Source organism: Sinohyriopsis cumingii, chromosome 11, assembly GCF_028554795.1.
Source record: "Sinohyriopsis cumingii isolate HCF-2022 chromosome 11, ASM2855479v2, whole genome shotgun sequence".
In the NCBI taxonomy this organism is placed as follows: Eukaryota; Metazoa; Mollusca; class Bivalvia; order Unionida; family Unionidae; genus Sinohyriopsis; species Sinohyriopsis cumingii.
The window spans coordinates 19,398,107-19,417,193 of record NC_142971.1 but is presented as its reverse complement, the minus strand read 5'-3'; the positions used below and the strand labels follow the sequence as shown (position 1 = coordinate 19,417,193).

Here is a 19,087-nt window from a genome sequence, read left to right as displayed (position 1 = left end):
ATTGGATGAGACGCGGAGAAAACGAGCGTAATACAAGAATTATAAAACAACATGGACGAGTATACTGCAAATCTATAATGTACAAATGATCACTGTGTAATTAATGATCGCTGTTTCATACGACAGATCGTAATTCTCATATACCTTATTAAAGCTCATTGGATCATTTCTTTTCCATACAAAGTTGAGATTTATGTTGAAGTATTGCTGACCCAGCCATACTTATATGTAACTCTCTATTCTAATAATATAGTAAGCGGTATTCGAAAGTTAGGACGATGTGCAATTATCTGCAAAATATCACTGAAATTAATATGACATAAAGTAATGTTTATTGGAAAATAGTATTTTATTTACAATACAGGGCAGTTCTGCTTACTAAAGGTGGATCAGTGAGAACGTTGAGAGGGGTGTGTAGACCAGAGACGAGGTCAGTTGTATTGCAGTTTCATAAGGAATGAACATGATTGAAATTGCATAATCCTTCTCGGGTGAATAAAATGACAAAAATGATATAGTAATGAGTTGTGTCCTTTTCGGGATTCGGGAATACATATTTTATTGTGTTAGATTAACAAAGCAGAAAAGAACCTTTCAAAGATTTTGTTGCTTACCCCTCACCAATCCATGTTTTCAAAAAGGTGAAAACTTGATATCGTTTCTATTAACTTTCCAAAACAATAGAGCTTTGACACAAATATATGCAGCTGTCTACATACTCTTGAATAGAAAGCATTATCATGTAAAATTGATTATAATATACTAATCATTTTATGCCGCAGCAAAAAAGATAAATCTAAGTGCAATTTATTCCAAATAAATTGCCTGGTTATTACAATGAACGTTGGTGGGAGCGATTAAAGCTCGCTTATTGATATGCCGGTACCCCGGGCTGTTCAGAGGCGACTCTTGCTGCTAATATTACCTACTACCGCGAAGCATAGGAAGCTTAAGGCATTACTAATGATCTTCAGATTGTTATGACTTCTTCATCTGTTCAATAAAATGTACATGTATATGATACAAGGGCTGAACACCCTTAGTTCGTGCCCATTAAGAAGCGGTCAACTAACGGCAAGAGGTCTGATCGTTATATTCGAAACACCTTCCAAGTGCCTAGGAAGGTGATTAGCTCACAGACAGACAGCCTTGTCAAAATCATACACATCATGATCAAAGACAAATCAGAAAATTAACACATCTATGAATCAGTTTAAAAGGAAGTTCGGCAGAAAGCTACAGCAAAGTCAAAGACGAGAGAGAGAGAGAGGGGTGCCCATAACCAGAAAAGCTGACACTTCAAAAAATATTTTAGTTTAGTTTTTGTCATAGGTCAAAGGAAGGTGGTCATTAATGCAAATTACTTCTGATTGTTCACAGCCATTTATTGACCGTATGACACATTTTGAACACTGTAATGACCAATAATTGGAGCGAAATCTGCGCTTGGCTGCATGCTTAGGGAATGGCTCCCTTAAGGCTGAACTATTAAATGATGTTCAAACCTAGCCTGGTCATGGCAAGTTTAGGAAGTTAACATCTTTTTTGTAACATAGCTTCTCACCAAGTAAGCAGTATAAATAATACAATGTGCATCTCCTTACCCGTTTCAGAAGAACGGGCAAACCTTCCCGAATTAGGGCAAACGAGTTGAGGACTTGATTTGCTGACATATAACAATTGTTCACCTAATATTTAATTTGCAAAATACCATACAACGGTACCTGAGTAATATGTAGCAAACGTAAAGTTATCAATATAACAAAAATAAAGAAATTAAAAGAAGAACATAAAGAAAGTGAAGACCAGCAGGGACAACAGAACTACAAACAGCTGACATTAGTACCAAGTTTAACGAAAATTGTACAGTTTTCTTAAAGGTGATGGCAAATTTGGTAGAACAAATTTGATAAAGCTCTGTCAAGACAGAAATGCCGTACTGAAACGAGTCACGTCCGGACTTTTGCCATTAGATCTCAGACAGGAGACTAACATATAAGTCGACGATATGTTCAAGAAGGGAATCATATAACCGCCACTGTAGCGCTTAGTTTGTCCCGGTAGTATTGGTAGTAAAGAAATTTGGGAAAAGGCGATTCTGTGTGGTCTATAGAGCTCTAAATTCGGTTACAGAAAAATATACATTTCCTCTTCCTTGTTTAGCTGTTGGGCATGATGGTCCTCAACATTCAATTTGATATCAGGATAATGACAAGTAAATATTGAGTGGGGTGAATGACAGAGACGGCGTTAATAACAAGAACAGGGATGAACCTGTTCAAAATGATGTAGTTTGCATTGTGGAACGCCCCAGGGCTTTCGAGTGTCTAATGCAAGCCGTCAAAGGAAGTTTGCCTGATCTATCTCGACGACGACGAAGTGGTCGGAAGCACGTTCTATCGTTCGCTTGAGATGCAAGTACAGGTCTTAAAGTGCCTTCAGTAACCGGTCTGAAGATGAAAATTAGCTAATGGATATGGTATATTGGTATTGCTATATATTCTGCAGGAGTCGCCACCGGTCTTGAAGATGTAGAGAATGAAATGGCCCACATACAAATCAGTTACTGAAGAATGGAGACTCACTTAGTTTCATACCTATTACTGGATGGTCATATGTCACATTCCAAAGCTTTCGGCTTCGGTGCACTAACTTGCGAAAGAAAATGCCGCTTATTGCTTCACAAATGAACATTAGGCGGCATTCAGAGAGTTATATAAAGCGCATGCCTCAGAAGCAAATGCTGTCTGTACCTAGTTAAATGTGTCCCTTCACATTAGATAAAGACAGAAGTGATGAAGCAATTGGAGCGGTCCTTCTAGAAAACTGAACGGAAAAGGGTGATAGCTTACGTTATTTGGTGCCTGAACAAGAAAGAACATAAGTATTCAGTCACCCGTCGTGTTGAGTTGGCCGTCATCTTTTTTATTCGCTTTTTCAAGACCGATATGTACGGTTGAAAATTCAAAGTGCGCACTTATATTCTAGAGTGACCAATGCACAATAACAGGCCCTGTCCTAGGATGTGCGGGGCCCAAAGCAGCAAGCAATGAGCGGGGCCCCCAATCAAAACAAATGCATTGCGGAGTTGATTTCCAGAAAACGCTGGACCCAAGGCGGTTGTCTCGTTCGCCTTGTCCCGACTGCACATTAAAGATCCTAAAGGACAATTAGCTAGCTGATTTGATCAGCTATCGTTATTTGATTTGATGATGCAACAACTCTCTCTGACTCGCCATGTCAAAAGCGATGATTAAAGCCACATGTCGTACAATGGTTGCAAATACTGTAGCAAACGTACTGTGATTTTCACCGCTATACGGCTGGACAGTGGCTTTCCATTTTGCGGAGGTGCGGAGACAATACACAACTTTATAGACGTTGATCAGTTGGGTTGAAGTTCTGCATTACCGTCTAGGGAAGAAATATCTGGCGACAGTGGTAAAGCCATTGACTTACGTGGAGAGTACAAGTTATTGGAAATGTCCAACGAGTTACTCGCACTAGTTTCTCAATGGAAGTTCTGGTAAACCAATAAAACGTTTTATCGTCGAAACATTTACGAATCGGCAAATCACGTTTGTGTTGTAACGCCCGGGTACGTTTGAGTTTCTGATGCAAGCCGTCATGTAATGCTGATCATTTACGGATCGGCAAAACACGCAGTAAAGTAAACCAACGCTACTACTAGCCTAGTTTGAGGGATACTATTCGAGAGTATTTAGCTGTAAGCACCTGTATCAGTTTATATGTTCCTTCTAAGTGCTTTATTCGTTTCATATACTGATTAAGTGACGAGTGAACTTTCTAGACCTGCTCAAGACTGTGGCAAAGCAAACACTTTGGTGTTTCTTTACCTGTATGCAGAGAATAATTCTGATTTATTATTATTATTATTATTATTATTATTATTATTATTATATTTTACTAATAATGTTTCATTAACAAACTATGGTCGTGTGTATTCATCTAAATCGAAAGTATTTGTTTGCTTAAGACATGTTGTGTAGGGAATAGTGACTCTTTTTATGCAAAGTTGACTAATGCCATTTACGACCTTTCCAGGTACACTGCAATGTTTAAACTAGTTTCTGTCATCAGGACATTGTTTATAAAATTCAAGAGGCCGTGCATGATATTTTCGAGCCAAATGTTTGGTTGCCGGTGAAATGTTTGGTCGAGTTACACATTTCAGTTTCATTTTGGTAATTGGTATACCCTGAATGTAAAAGACAAATTTAATTTGAAGTTTTGTAATGGTATTGATGACTATTATCTCCTTAATGATATTTTTTAGTCGAAGATCCAGTCTTGAAATCAATTTAATATCAATGTCAATATTTGGTGTTGAATCTAAAACATTAAATATTCACGTGAGAAAAAAAACATTTCTTGTATCAGTTTAAAAAATGAGCATGTCAATCATTATTGCTATTTGCTGAAACAAATTAAATCCAAGAAAATTGTAGGAAATCTCCCAGACTGGATTAGCGTTTAGTAGGAACAACTCAAGACATCACTATTACTTTAAAACTAACGATATTTGAATTTACCGAGACGTTCCTTTGCGCAAGCTGCCATATTTCTATCAAACATATCAGACCATATTTTAGTAACAAATGCTTATTACCAAAATGCTACTGACCGCACTCTCCATTTGGACCCCTACTGAGTTCTCCTTTATTTATAGTTTTGTCTTCGTCATTTCATCCAGTGCAAAGGATTCTCTAATCAAAGGAGACTTTGTTGAAAATCATCATGAAACGCATGTATGCAACTGATCAATTTGGCCATAAGTTCAACGATGCTATAACTTTGTTGAGCATTATTTTAGAAGCAAACTGGCTTTCCAACCGATTGGCAAACCTATATAAAAATGAAATTTCATCCATGTTAGATCATATTTGATTGACGAGGGAATATAATCTGAACTGACAGATCAAGTAAGTTATAGTGCTTGAAGTCAATGCATACTAATAACTACAACCGGATACGATGGGAATCAGATTGACCCCAAATTTGATCTTTCAATAGCATGTGGACGATGGTATAAATCTCTGATAGACTGTAAGTTTTCTCTTTTAATGAAGTTATTTGAACGGCCTGCGCCATCCCAGAAATGACACCATAATCGATAGATGTCAGACAATGGAGTATCTGTCTTATACGCAGCCGACAATTAAATGGTAGAAGAGAAAAGTGCATTCTGCAGTCGTTTCCTATCGAGAAAAGCAACTATAATCACGTAGATTGCGAAACTTTAAATTTAAAACTTTTTCATTTTGTTGCACTGGCCTTTTTGTTATTTGTCTGGTACAATTCTAGAGTTTGTACGAATTTGATGATTTTTTGGGGTTTCGTAAATGGGAGATATAGCGTTGGGAAGAGACTCGTAGTTAATGCAGCGAACAATCCTTGAGGAATACATTTCTGGGCGATTTGTATCATTGGTCATTCAGTTTCTCTTTGGTTACGAATTTGATCCCACACAGAGTGTTTTAATGTTACATCGGTACTAAACATGCAGAGACTTTGACTGTTTTACAGACAATTACCAAAATACTACATCTGGTAATAAGACAGTATCAATATTGGGAAATGGTTCCAGCCTCTGTAGTTTCCAATTCACCAATATGCTTTCAAAAAAATATTAGTCTGTCTGCAAAGCATTTGAGCCGTAGTATACAGCAAGCTAATACGAATGTACAATTTATTACTTTCTTCTTGTGTTAATTTTGTTAGAAATGTGCTGCATATTATATTTTATACACAACAGAGACTGGTTGTATTAATCATGATCCCATAGTTTGTAACTTCATGACAAAATCGCCCCCATATATTATTTTGTGACACAAAATATATTCAGTCCTCTTAATACCGAACAGCACCACTGGTATATGTACGTTCGATAGGATTCAGGTTTCATCATTTCAAGCAAACAATATGACAAAATTATTTTATATCTCCACAAAAGCAGCTATTTTTAAGCAACATACCTTAGGAATGATGAAACGCATTTTGGTGCAATTTGTTTTGTGTAAACTTTCACATAGACCAAAACGTGCTTTGAGTGGGTTTTGGTACCACCAGTTCACTCGAGTTATGGCCACTGACAACTAATCTCAAATCGTCATATGCGATTTTGTTAGCAACTGGCGCAGTTCAACAAACATTCAAAATATTCGAATGCAATTTGTAATGAAATCGGTTTTATTTAATTACATATGCCTGTGCTTGGGTTAATCGTGTCTGGAAGAGTTATTCCCCCTCATCAATCTCTCTTTCACCCTTCAACGGCATGTCAACCTGGCTCTTTTGTTCCGCAAATATCTTCACCAAAGTAGTTTTGATCTTAACTAACTTTGGCATGCGGCGTTATGAACCTAAGCCCTTCAAGGAATGTAATAAACAGCATTTCACGATATCATTTGCAGAAGCTAAAGTCTCTAATATTTATGATTCATGACCATCGTTTCATCAGCATTACATTACTACCGTTTGTCATATTTCACCGCATTTGGCTTACAGATTTATATGGACGAATTCTTGTTTGAGCTGGATTAAAATTGTAGAGTTCCATGGCATCATTTATATGATTTAGCAAACTTCTTTATATTAATGCCTTCATAAAATCTCCTTTTTATTTATATGTTCTTTATATCATTTAGAAAGGTTTTGACTCATGATTTCTCCTCCTCCAAAAGTCGGATTTCAACCAAGGTTATCATGCACATATATACAAGATTACAATCGAGATGAATTCGTAGCAGTCGACGCTTCATTTTGGAGAGGTAAGGCTTCTTTTTGATCATCTTAACCAAATTGGTTTTCCAATATACCTTCTTCAGTAAGGATCCTGCCAAGCACATTTTTGCATGCAAGACATTTCCCAAGGCTACCGCTATGCGTGTGTTTACTTTATATTCAATTTACTGTATTCATTAATAGCAGTGTAAAAAGCACTATTCTGAGATCTTTTATAAATGTCTTATTAAATACTTTGGTTTTACTCCTACAGACTTAATACGTTAGGCAAGAGAACAGTATTATGCGATATAACTGAATCTAAATATATAGGTATCTGAGTTATTTTATCAGCAGATAATCGTAAATGTTCTGTCTAATATGTTGGTTTCCCTGGTTGGATTGGCATCCACGCGACATATAAGACACTGAACATATAATAACCGAACAAAAAGGTTTCCTCAAATAATGAAGATTTAATTTTTAGCATTTTGAATCAATGCTAAATAAATTAGACCTGCGTCATATAGTTCCATGCTCTCAGATAGAATATAATCTGTTCCAAGTTGGGTATTTAAGATCAGAACAGACAAGACCAATTCAATACTATCTTGTGCGCATTAATTAATGAGAAATTGTCGAATTATTATAATGGTATCCATATTCATATACGAATGTGGTTTTCGTGATAATAATGTCGTGTAGTTAATTTTAGATTTGAACTTCTAACATTTTGTACTTGCTTCTTGCATAAGCCTTTGTCAACTAAATGAAATTATCGTGTTCAATTCGGAAGTGACGCCACATATCAAGAGCGCTTGTTTTCAAAATTTATAGGCATCAATACATTTCGAAATTCGATCTCCTCAAAGGTCATTGGCATGCGCTTATAGATGATGATGCTTGCGTGTGAACCGCATTCTCGATCGCTATAGGTCTATATGATATCAAACTCCTGCCATTGGTTTATGTCAGTGATGGCGTCGTGCTGTCGTCTAATGTGCAAATTGTTATAAGGCATCTAAAAGGTAAAGAGTTTCGTTGAAAATATTTTTATATATACGCCAACCTGTGACAAACTTCGCAAGGTTAGGCTCACAGAGAGATTCTCCAAGCGTAATATCATATATTCGTGGAATGCCTGAACCATCTAGTGGATCAGGGTAATAAAAAATTCAATTTATCAGAAACCCTCTTCTAGACAATAAAACAAGAAACAAATTTAATAGTTTCTCGGATTGATAGGGTTTCATAGGAAATTGTTTCTGAAATGAAATTTGGCAATGAAGAAGACCAACATACCCTCCTATGTTTAAACAGATTGTTGTGTGGGGCATTGACTCTACAGTCCTATATGGACTGAGTAGTTCAGTGAGCTGGAAAATATAGGGGCCTGTTACAAAATCAGAGTTTGATTTGCATATCTTCTTTTTACAATCATGCCCCGATGACTTGTATTTCTCACGCAAATTCCACGATTGTCATAAAATGTTTCTTTCTTCCCATGTGAAGGGGGTAGTTTTGTAATAAAACTATGTGCACGACAAATATATTTTTATTGTATGTATGGACAAAAATATTGATTAAAATTGTAAATTTGTTGTCACTTATAGCATTTCCAGTGGTGTGGTTTCTTGAGCATTAGAGATTTTTTTTTAAATGACTTGTGTTCCCTAGCAGCTGAACGAACAAAATGCCCGTTTATCCGAGATTTTCTGGCCATGGATATTGACCACTAGCATAGTATTTGCAGTACTAAGTTGCTCTCTAAAACCAGAATACAGATAGGTCTTATCAGGATGCTGCCCACTTTACTGAAGCGATTTTCAGCTGTAGTGAAAATTAAGAAGAATTCAAACGGGTGATTTAATTTTTAGAGGCATCTAGAATAAGTAGTGAAACTCCATTTCAGAATGGAATCGTCGCAGAACAGATGTTTTTGGAATGCAAATATTGAATTAAACTCTGGTAGAAAAATGTGTCATTGTAGTAGATAAGCAATTAAGCTTGGAAAATGCTGACATAATGGCATAATGCTAAGATACAAAGATCACCCGGATGTGAAAAAGATATTAAATGGTTTGCACTATATTAAACGTGGGGCAACGTTCATATCTGTACAAAAACACTCAGATTTACATAAAATGAGAAATTGCTTGAAATGAATATGCAGTCATAAAACATTACTTATTTCATATTGTTATATATTCTCTGCTATCGTTCTCGTAATGCGTGCCGCTATTATACATTTTCTTTCCTTTTCGATCGATAAATATATAATCGATAAATCCTTCTTGAGAACGTATGTTTTCTTTCACGCATGTGGCTGATTAGATGGTGGGGAGATTGGCGACAACTTCGTCTAGTCTAAGATAATCATATAAGATACGTCATTGGATTGAGTAGACTTATGTTCACTATTGAAATTTCACACACATTACGTCACCAGTGATTGACTCTCCGACATTGGAAAGTCTCAGTCTTGTCAAGTGTGCCAAGTGTCTTATGTGTAATAAAAAATCAATTCTTCCTAATAGCTAAAGACGGATACAATTAGCAAGCAGTTTGATCTTTTTATTAGGTTTTGGAACATAAAGCTCTGTTGCTGTATAAAAGGTAAAATCAATAGATTTACATCTCGCTAAAAGAGTTTCTTTCCTAAGCTGATTTCAAACAAAATATATAAAGCGACTTGAACATTTCTATATTTTGTGGCTAGCACAAGATTGACATTAGTGACAAGTTTCAAACATATAATAGGAGCAAATGTAAATGTAAATTTCATTATAACCTAACCCATGCGAAATACAGCAATTATGTTCAATACACTTACAATAAGGCGTTGACGTTTACATATGATCATAATGGGAGGTCTCGAAAATTAGACCATTGTTTGGCATAACGTCATGATGACATTTGTGACGTCACATGATGCTCTTACATGGTTAGTTTTAGATGGCATTTCCTCTGTCTTGGAAATCATATTACCATTTGGCTAGTACTATATATTTTCAGGACAGAGTGTGACGCACATAATCAAATGGGTAGTAGTTAAAAGAAAAATTATTCCCTTTTTAGTGTCCAATGGTTTAAAAGTAATATCTCCATTTAAAACGAAAAATACTAAACATGTTGTTAGCTTGATCATCCGGCTTTACATCCAGAAAGCTCTCTCGTTCCGTATCCAGTCCGACCTTTTTGCCACAGTCCCAGGAATAGTCAGCTGCACAAGTCGTTTCATGAGTTTTCACATATGTTTTGTTAATAAATATTGCGCCTTTCCTCTGTCTACAGGAATTCAAATCCCACTCTTCTTAAAATTCTTAAAATGTTTCTACTAAATTAAGTTCTCCTCATCCTCCCATTTCATCACAAACCATATTCCACAATTATTGTAAGTTTTACTCATTACAGACTCTCGTCTTATATAGTATAGCTCTGTTATGTATTTGCCTAACTTTAACATGCGTTGTCTTTTCGTTCACCAATTTTACCAAAGGTGACTTCGAGACGCAGACGGCAAGTGATAGGTTATACGAGGTATAAAGGTTCGTAAGACGGCTTGCGTAGATAACTAGAAAGTCGATTTGACGACAGTTCAAACGGTATTGGAACGATGGCTGTTTGAAAATGATAGTAAATGAACACGCAAATCACGTCTTTAATGGTTTACTTTTCTAGAATTCTTAACAATTCTAAATGGAACATCACATGCAATCAGAAAAGTTTATTTTCCTTAGGATATGATTTATGTACACTATATCCTGTCTTATAAAAATGAAAATCTGCAGCCAAAATAATAAAACTATTTCATAAATAGCTGCAACTTGGTCTAGATTTAAAGGACGTTTTTCAGTAAAGCAATTTATGAGGCGCAGTGCTCTTAACATTTGCATACACATGGACCCTTCTTGTAAATTTACAGTTCAGGGACATCACAGCTTTCAAGTATTATTTACACTACAGTTCTGGTGATACTTGTGTATCTTTCAGCTGGACGAATTTTTATGTAAGTACCTCTGTCACCAGCCCTTATTGCTGCAATGTCGTAATAATTGTTTTGATAAATATGAATATAGTGTCTGAGTGTTAATCTCTATTAATTATTCTCTCAGTACAATAAAAAATTTGTTCAAGACATCAGCTTTAAACAAGGCGTTTGTGCTATTTTTTACGCAAGTACCGACTTATTTTAAGTACGGTTTCATTGGACCTTTGACATAAAAAATGGATAACTGATTTATGTACATCACACAAAAAATGAATACTATATTATTCGCATATTCGTCCATTTGTTTGTATCCACCATCACCCGATTTTTAAATAAAAAGCATAAAGTAAACAAAAGTTGCACAAACCTTTATTCGTCCATTTATAATTTCTAGCCTGACCACGGCTAGTATACCCATGCACTCAGTTTAATTAGGGGTCACGATGTGTGATAATGTCATATAAGGCGCTGATTTATACCCTAAAGCTTCTTGTTTCTATTACAATTTAATTATATTGTAATATAATCATGTGTTGCTCTTCCACTTACCGCCAATCTTCCAATTTGTACTAAACACTTGATTTTCCCCTTTATTTTTCAAAGCCCTTGTAGCCTAGGATTTCCATACAAATCTCGAAATAATTAGTTTAGGGAGAATACTCAAAAAGAACGAATGTTCTTCTTGAGTGCGTATTATAAATGTAATATAGAACTTGTAGTGGTCACGAATTATGACGGAATTAATAATATATTATTTTTCATAGTCTACATTATGCATAGCAAATGTTTACTTTCACTCAACAATGCTATAATTTTAATCTCTACATCTGCCTGAGTATTATCAATGCATAGATAGTCATCAAACAAATGAGGTTAAATCAACATTCTATACAACTGAATATAGACACGAATTCGATAATCATCACAGTCTGATTGTAAAATATTGAATATTTCCTGTTTTCAATTTGATATTTTGGCAGAACAAAGTGATTATTTTTAGGATATAATGATTATGTTAGTTACTTTTAAAACGAAAGGTGAAATGCAAGAGCTATGCTCATTATTTTTTTAGACATGTTCTAGCTATTGTTTTTTGTTCATGTGGTAAATTTACTACAAAGAATAGTCGTGTATCACGTAGTATAAAACTGTTTCTTGTATCCATATGACCTATCTAATCTCACATTTTCCTTTAGGCTGGGTTGTTACAAAATGGCATTTACTGAATGCTGAATTTCAGATTGACGATTTATGTTATATACACATATGTGATAAGTTTTGTTTAAGCATATGTTATTTTCACAATTTGATACATTGGGATTGGGCGCAAGTTCTAACAACTTGAATTAGCTTTCCATGCACAAAATATGTTCTCTGTGCTACGTTTCACCAACGGACTCCAGTCCAACATACCTATGCGACCTCACCCATGTGTACACACCAGCAATATACTTACGCTCCTCTTCTGACAATCGTATACTCATTATTCCCACTATGAAAACGACGTCATATGGACAACTTTCTTTTCCATACCGGGGCCCAGCAACGTGGAATGAAGTGCCCATTAAACTTCGACACACAAAAAACATTTATCTCATTCAAGAGTGCTCTTAAAACTCACTTATTTCGACTGCAAGAACAAACTTAAAGACCTAATAATGTTTTCTACCTTAAATACTTTCAGCATGTTTTTTTATGTTTATTATATATGGTGTTTATTATATATGGTTTTTATGTTATAGGTGTTGTCTAATGTTTAACCTTTTCTTTTATGAAATACAGAACATTAGTTACAAGTTCAGATAATATCTTACTAATATTTGGGTCATCACCTGCACACAACATATTGAAACTTTGCTATAGGCTTTGGTACAGTTTATACATAGATTTAGTTGCATTTGAATCAAAGGACTGGATCTGTTGTCGGAATATGCGTCAAAACAGTTGCTAATTGTATGGAGTTTAATGATTAGTAGGACAGTGGGAAACAGACACTTTTTGAAATATCAGCCTTTTCTTAGAGTGATCTTTCCGGAATCGGCAGAAGTCCACGTGTTTGCTTTAGGACCCCAACGTAAAGTCCAATAGACAGAACTGAATAAATCTTGCATGTTTTGTTTAGACTTGAACGCAAGTAACATTCGTCACTGGTTAGCAAAGGAAAAAAGGCAGTACAATATTTCTGAGGGACTACAATAGGATTAAATAAAACCTAATTAGTTCTAATCAATGTATTGATGTCCAAACAAATGAAACATGTTAGACCTATTTAATAAATTTGCTTTTACTTTTTTTTTACAAAACAAGGAAGCGTAAGTGCCATGTTTGGGTGCACTGTGCTAGCTTGGAAAGTCATGTCATGCAGTAAGTTTCAAATCTGAGGTCCAAATGCAAGGACTCGTGTATTATAGGCATTAGTGAACGAACCTTCTAAAATATGTTCGAGTGTGTTATGACACATTTATACCAAATAATTTGTTTTATTTACAAAGACTTATTTGATTTAATTCTGGGATATTTTGCAAATATTTTACTTTAAAAACTTTTGCAAAGTTATAAAACACCTTTTGCCCTTAATGTTTCATCCAGGATGTTGTTTTGGATGAACATGCCCCCACCTTCTCACAAGTTTAAAATGGCACTTGCAATCCCTCAATAACTGAACATGAAGAAATGATGCCTCTTGTGTGCACTTAGAATAAAAAATAAGTTTGCCTATGATCAACAGACCTTAACCGTATCTACAAAAATTGACCTCATCCGTAAATACAAACTAAATAGATATCAATTGCTATAGCATTGCATTCACACTTTTGAATCATAAAGAGTATCATAAAAGCATTCATTTGTTCATTCCAATTGCTAAAGTTTGTTTACAGTGTTGAGGATGGTAAATGTATTATTTGCCTTTCGAGCGAAAACGTTGGTATATTTCTCACATATTTACCAGACCAGCAGCTTCAATGTCTGCATTATCTTTGCTCTCTGTATCATCTTGAAACAGTCAAAGCTCATTTCCACAGAAAATGATCAATATATTTAAATTCATATTGTTTTGGAAAAACAGACAAAGAATAAATTTGTCACACGGTCACATAGTTTTGAATTTATTTTCAACATTTTTACATGCAAAGTCCTACGGCTTTTGTGCTTCCATAATTTGCCATGATTCCATCAAACTGAAAATACCTCCATGTGTCCTATTCACATTCAAGCATTACCCAAGGGTGGTAAAACACGTTACATTAACAGTTACGTGATCAAGGTTTGTTTTAATCAGGAAACATTTTAATTATATTCAAAGCTATGCATTCAAGTGACAAATTATTGTGTATAGCAAGTGCATTCGTAAGAAAGAAAATCGTTACGACATATGATGCATCATATCTTTAAATAGGAAAATATGTTTCAGCATTTGTTCTTTCAAATATGCACCAACATTTGCATTTTTGTAACGTCCCTTACTTGCAACAATTAGATACTAAAGCTTATATAATTATTATTTTATGTATCATTGTTGTTCCCTTTGTGCAAAATCATTAAATCTGAAATCATGCTTTTAAAATCATTTACGTTTCATTGCCACCGAATGGTGCACAGATAACTTTTGTGCGGAGTGGTGACAGAGTTTATTAGTCTCGGCTTACCAGTCATGCATGCAATAGCTTGTATGTCATGAAAAATAAATATCTGCACACTTTTGCTACACTGTCATTACACTTATCAAAATAAGTACTGCTGGTAGCCAATATGACTTTGAAAATCATAATTAAATCACGGAAACCTTAAAGAAAGGATTATCAGTAAACTTTTAGAACTACGCTAGTTGGCATTAAGACTTCAGTTTATCCATGCTGGGGTGTAATACGTTTAATGGGTGTCATATCGTGCAAGAAAGTGGCAGGAACAATAAATCGGGATCAATATTATCTGAACAAAAAGGGCAACATACATTTTATTAGCGTCATGCTAATGGAAATCTTCATTACTTTTCAGTTCCACTGACATTGATTAAAATGAATACTTTGGAAAGATTTACATAGAAATTCTTCTGAAAATGATGCTGACAGAAAAAAACTTTCTACCATACCGTTATCATATCCCAGCAGTTGGTGATTTCTGCCATCGGACCAGATACGGACGAGCACGCATCCCCAAAAACCATCACTATGGTGTTATTGCTGTCTACCAGGTCAAAAAAAAACTTTGTTGCAACAGCCATATCGCACTGAAAAGACATGAAAGGAATATAGCAATTAATTTGACGCCAACGAATAGACTTACGTATAATAATAATATAAAATATTGGGTCAATGAATCCTGAAGTATTTTCATAATGGTTTTAATTAGTTGATTATACACTAAAGTAGGTTTTGTGCTGAACAGACCGACGACTAATGTTTGATTATGAGAGTAAAAGAACGCCGATTGCATAAAATCTGATGAAAATTACGGTTTTTACATGTCTAATATACACTAAATATTCCTAGGTTAGTCTGTAAATATTGAAGGCATTACTAACGATTAAAATGAAGTCTCTATTACCATAGTTCAACGTGGATTAGTTGCAGCAAGATAATATCTTCCAGCTTGACAATTGATGTTTAGAGAGGAGTAGAAGAACTGAAGTCGCAGAGTTACTTATACATTCCTATAGATTTTTCGAAGGTGGTAAGAATGCACTTGTTGTCATTTCTGCGGTTTTAAGGTGATATGTTTGGTCCTTATCTTAAAAGATCGTGTTTAACTATTGCTAAACGTTGTTCACAAGTCCTACAAACAGTGTGTCTTCTTGTATCAGTAATATAAGGAGTCATTACAAGGTAGGTTTGGAATCGATATTTACATCTAAGTTAGGTTATGTGAGTATCATAGTATCTTGACATCTATGTTAGGATACGTATCATAGTATCTTGACATCTATGTTAGGATACACGAGTATCGTCATATCTTTACAAATAAGTTTGGTTCAACAAAAACACTATTTCTTTACATGTAAGTTAGGATCTATGATAATCATCATATCTTGACATCTATATTAGGTTCCACTAATAGTATGGTTTCTTGACGACTAAGTTAGGTTCCACAAGTATCATCACTTCTTGATATCTAAGTTACATTTAAGCTAGACAGTGAAATAATGAATATTATTAAATAAAGAATCTTGATACTTCACTGGAGATAAATATCAATAAATAGTGTTCACTGCCCCTCAATAGACATTGATAATATGATGAAATACTTTCTTTCGTCAGTTGATTTTATTTTCTTTTATATTCGCTGTATTATACTGAATTAGAAAGGAGGTTTAAGTTACTACTTCCATTGTCTTTGCGATTGTACACAAAACAAAGCAGAATATGAGCAGAAAACCGCTGACATTATCACGTAAGAAATCTGATACTTCAGTATATATATTGCTAACTAACACGTTTGAGCAAAGCATTAAAAGAAAATTCGCTTACTATGAGTGAATAACGGATATATTTCGTTGAATGGGGACAATTCTAAATTTTCACTGGTGGCGAAACAATGATTGAGAATAAAAAGCTTTTCATCTACGAGATAAAATACGTCCGTTACTAACTGGGAACAAGTAAATATCTTCTATATCTTGACAGCAAAGTTAGGGTTCCACGAGTTTCATTGCATAATTACATCCAAGAGAGGTTACAAGAGTATCATTGCAAACTTACATACAAGACAGGTTCCACGAGTATCATTGCATAATTACCTCCGATACAGGTTCCGCAAATAGTATCATATGATGACATTTAGGATACGTTCCATGAGTATCATCATATCCTGAGATCTAAGTTAGGTTCCAGTAGTATTACCAGATAACAGCATCTAAGATAGATTCCACGAGTATCTTCAAGCCATGACATCTAAGTTAGATTCCACGAGAATAAACTTAGTCTGAGATTTAAGTTAAATTCTACATGCATCATTACTTATTGACATTTATTGTATGTTCCACGAGTATCAGCATATACTTAAGTTAGCTGTAAAGGCGATCATTATATATTTGCTCTTTAAAGATAGGTTTCATGACTATTATTGTACTATGACGTAGAGTGTATTATTAATCTTAACTCGTTTAATTAACGTTTACTACTTTCTTTCCCTTACACCCCTGTATGTAGCATTTGGTTACAGATATATCATTAGAACGTTAGAGTACAAACAAATAATGTATTATGTGTTGAAAGATTTATCACTAATTTGTGTATGGACACTTCATAGCAGATATTCCCCTTTTGAAAGTTTGCATTTCCTGTTGAACTTATATCTATGTCATATTTTGAGGTTTTTCTAAATATAAATATGGATTAACTTCAGTTGTCTGTATTAAATCTATATTCAGATTTTCTTCTTAGAGGCATTTCAAATTAAGGTATTTGTATAATTCGTATGATGCCAATCAGGAACATTTTAATGCCCTGTCGATAATGCACAGATGATCATCAAACGGTTACCTGACAGGAGCCGTAATTAGACGTTCCTAACACTTATCACAACAAAGACCTGGATGACTTATGATTTGCAATTCATTTGTAAATAAGTATATGTTGTCAGGTACAAGTAAACCTATTTGAAATCAACACGTATATCATGTTCCATAAATACTTCTTAAAGTGATATCATTAACAGCCTATGTAGCAACATATACACACATATGTAAAACGTATGCATACACATATATCAACACCTTAAACCTTGTCATTTTATTTGAACATCTCTATCTCTGTTTAGTTAATTCCGACCACTCATTAAATGGAATTAGTTATAGTGTCATCTCAATGAAAATGGCTAAAGCTTCTTAGACAAGTATTTCTCAAAGACATATTTACCATTTTATTTCCTGGTATCCACAATGCACACACACACACATATATATATATATATATATATATATATATATATATATATATATATATATATATATATATATATATATATATATCTGCGTGCTCGACTTAATTAGCTATAACGATATTTGTATCTAATACTTTTCATTTAAGTAACAAGTTCTGATAAACAGTTTTATAGATTAATCTGGATATAACTAAGCTTAATATTGAAAATAGTAATTTTATTTTATAGTTAAAGATGTAGTTTACTTTCAAATAAAGTATCATATCTGTCTCATACATTGTTTAAACTATAATGACGTCGACATTAAAGTTTCAATTCGTGGTATTTTTCATGTGCAAGACTTCAAAATTCAGTTGATGGAAATAATATGCGCTCGGTCTGTTTAGGTGTGTTTTACCGTCCTTTTGTTAACTGGATCAACTAAATCCTTACACAAACATGCACAACATAATAAAACATGAGATAAGTGCAAGCATGGGCTGTTGGACAATTAAGAGAATGGATACACGCATTAATATATCATGCAAATCTTCAGAAATATTATAACCAATAGTTCCACATAAAATGTGTCAGTTAGCCAATCCTCTCATTTCTTTAAAGAACTTTTTTTAAGATTTAATCCATGTGGTTCATTATACTTTGGAATGCTAGTAAATGCGACAATGTCAGGAAGAGCTTGATCGTTTATTTAAATGTAAGATAAGATCACGATATTCTAGAGCTTTGATCTTGAACTTTATTCTGTAAGAACGTTTTGATGGCAACTTTACCTTGGTATCGTTGGTGATAACTTTATTCTGTAAGAACGTTTTGATGGCAACTTTATCTTGGTATCGTTGGTGATAACTTTATTCTGTAAGAACGTTTTGATGGCAACTTTACCTTGGTATCGTTGGTGATAACTTTATTCTGTAAGAACGTTTTGATGGCAACTTTACCTTGGTATCGTTGGTGATAACTGACAATTCGAATCCTTTTAGCAATCGTCTGTCTTTGTTCACCATTTCCAATGCAAGGTCAACTGCAGGACGCACGCCTCGACCGATTAAGCCCTCCGTGGTATTTTCCGACATGGGAAATAATCCAGCTATGACTATCTTTCCCTTTTTGCCTGAGGCAATAATATATATATTCAACCAGAAAACCAGCAAAAATATCGCACAATTATTCGTCTCAACCATTATGCAAATGATAAGAAAAGAGTACAGCTATTTCACCTAGAATTTTTCACCAATAACACGGAAAATTCTAACTTGTATAATATTGTAGATTTGTCGAATATAAGGCATATCCAATACTGGCACTGTTGTTTATGCATTCGTAAATATTATTCCTTTTTTACTCTTGGAACGATGTACGTATATGCCATAATATATTTATATATATATATATATTTTTTTTAGAAAAACTCTCCACTGAATATTGAAGTTGCTTAGCGGATTAAGATTCTCTCATATTTAAGAGGATTTGATT

At 34.5% G+C, this 19,087-nt stretch overlaps 1 protein-coding gene across 1 annotated transcript in view; it reads right to left on the bottom strand.

Annotated features, from left to right (window-relative positions):
- Positions 1–18,885, bottom strand: part of LOC149787699 (gamma-aminobutyric acid type B receptor subunit 2-like) — a 72,310-nt gene extending 53,425 nt beyond the window's left edge. Inside the window, exons 1-2 of the mRNA XM_089975647.1 lie at positions 18,553–18,885; positions 14,826–14,963 (exon numbers count right to left, since the gene is read on the bottom strand). Of these exons, the coding sequence (XP_089831773.1) occupies positions 14,826–14,963; positions 18,553–18,795 (381 nt within the window). The 5' untranslated portion in view covers positions 18,796–18,885. The remainder of the gene's footprint in view (positions 1–14,825; positions 14,964–18,552) is intronic.
- Between the last annotated feature and the right edge of the window lie 202 nt (positions 18,886–19,087).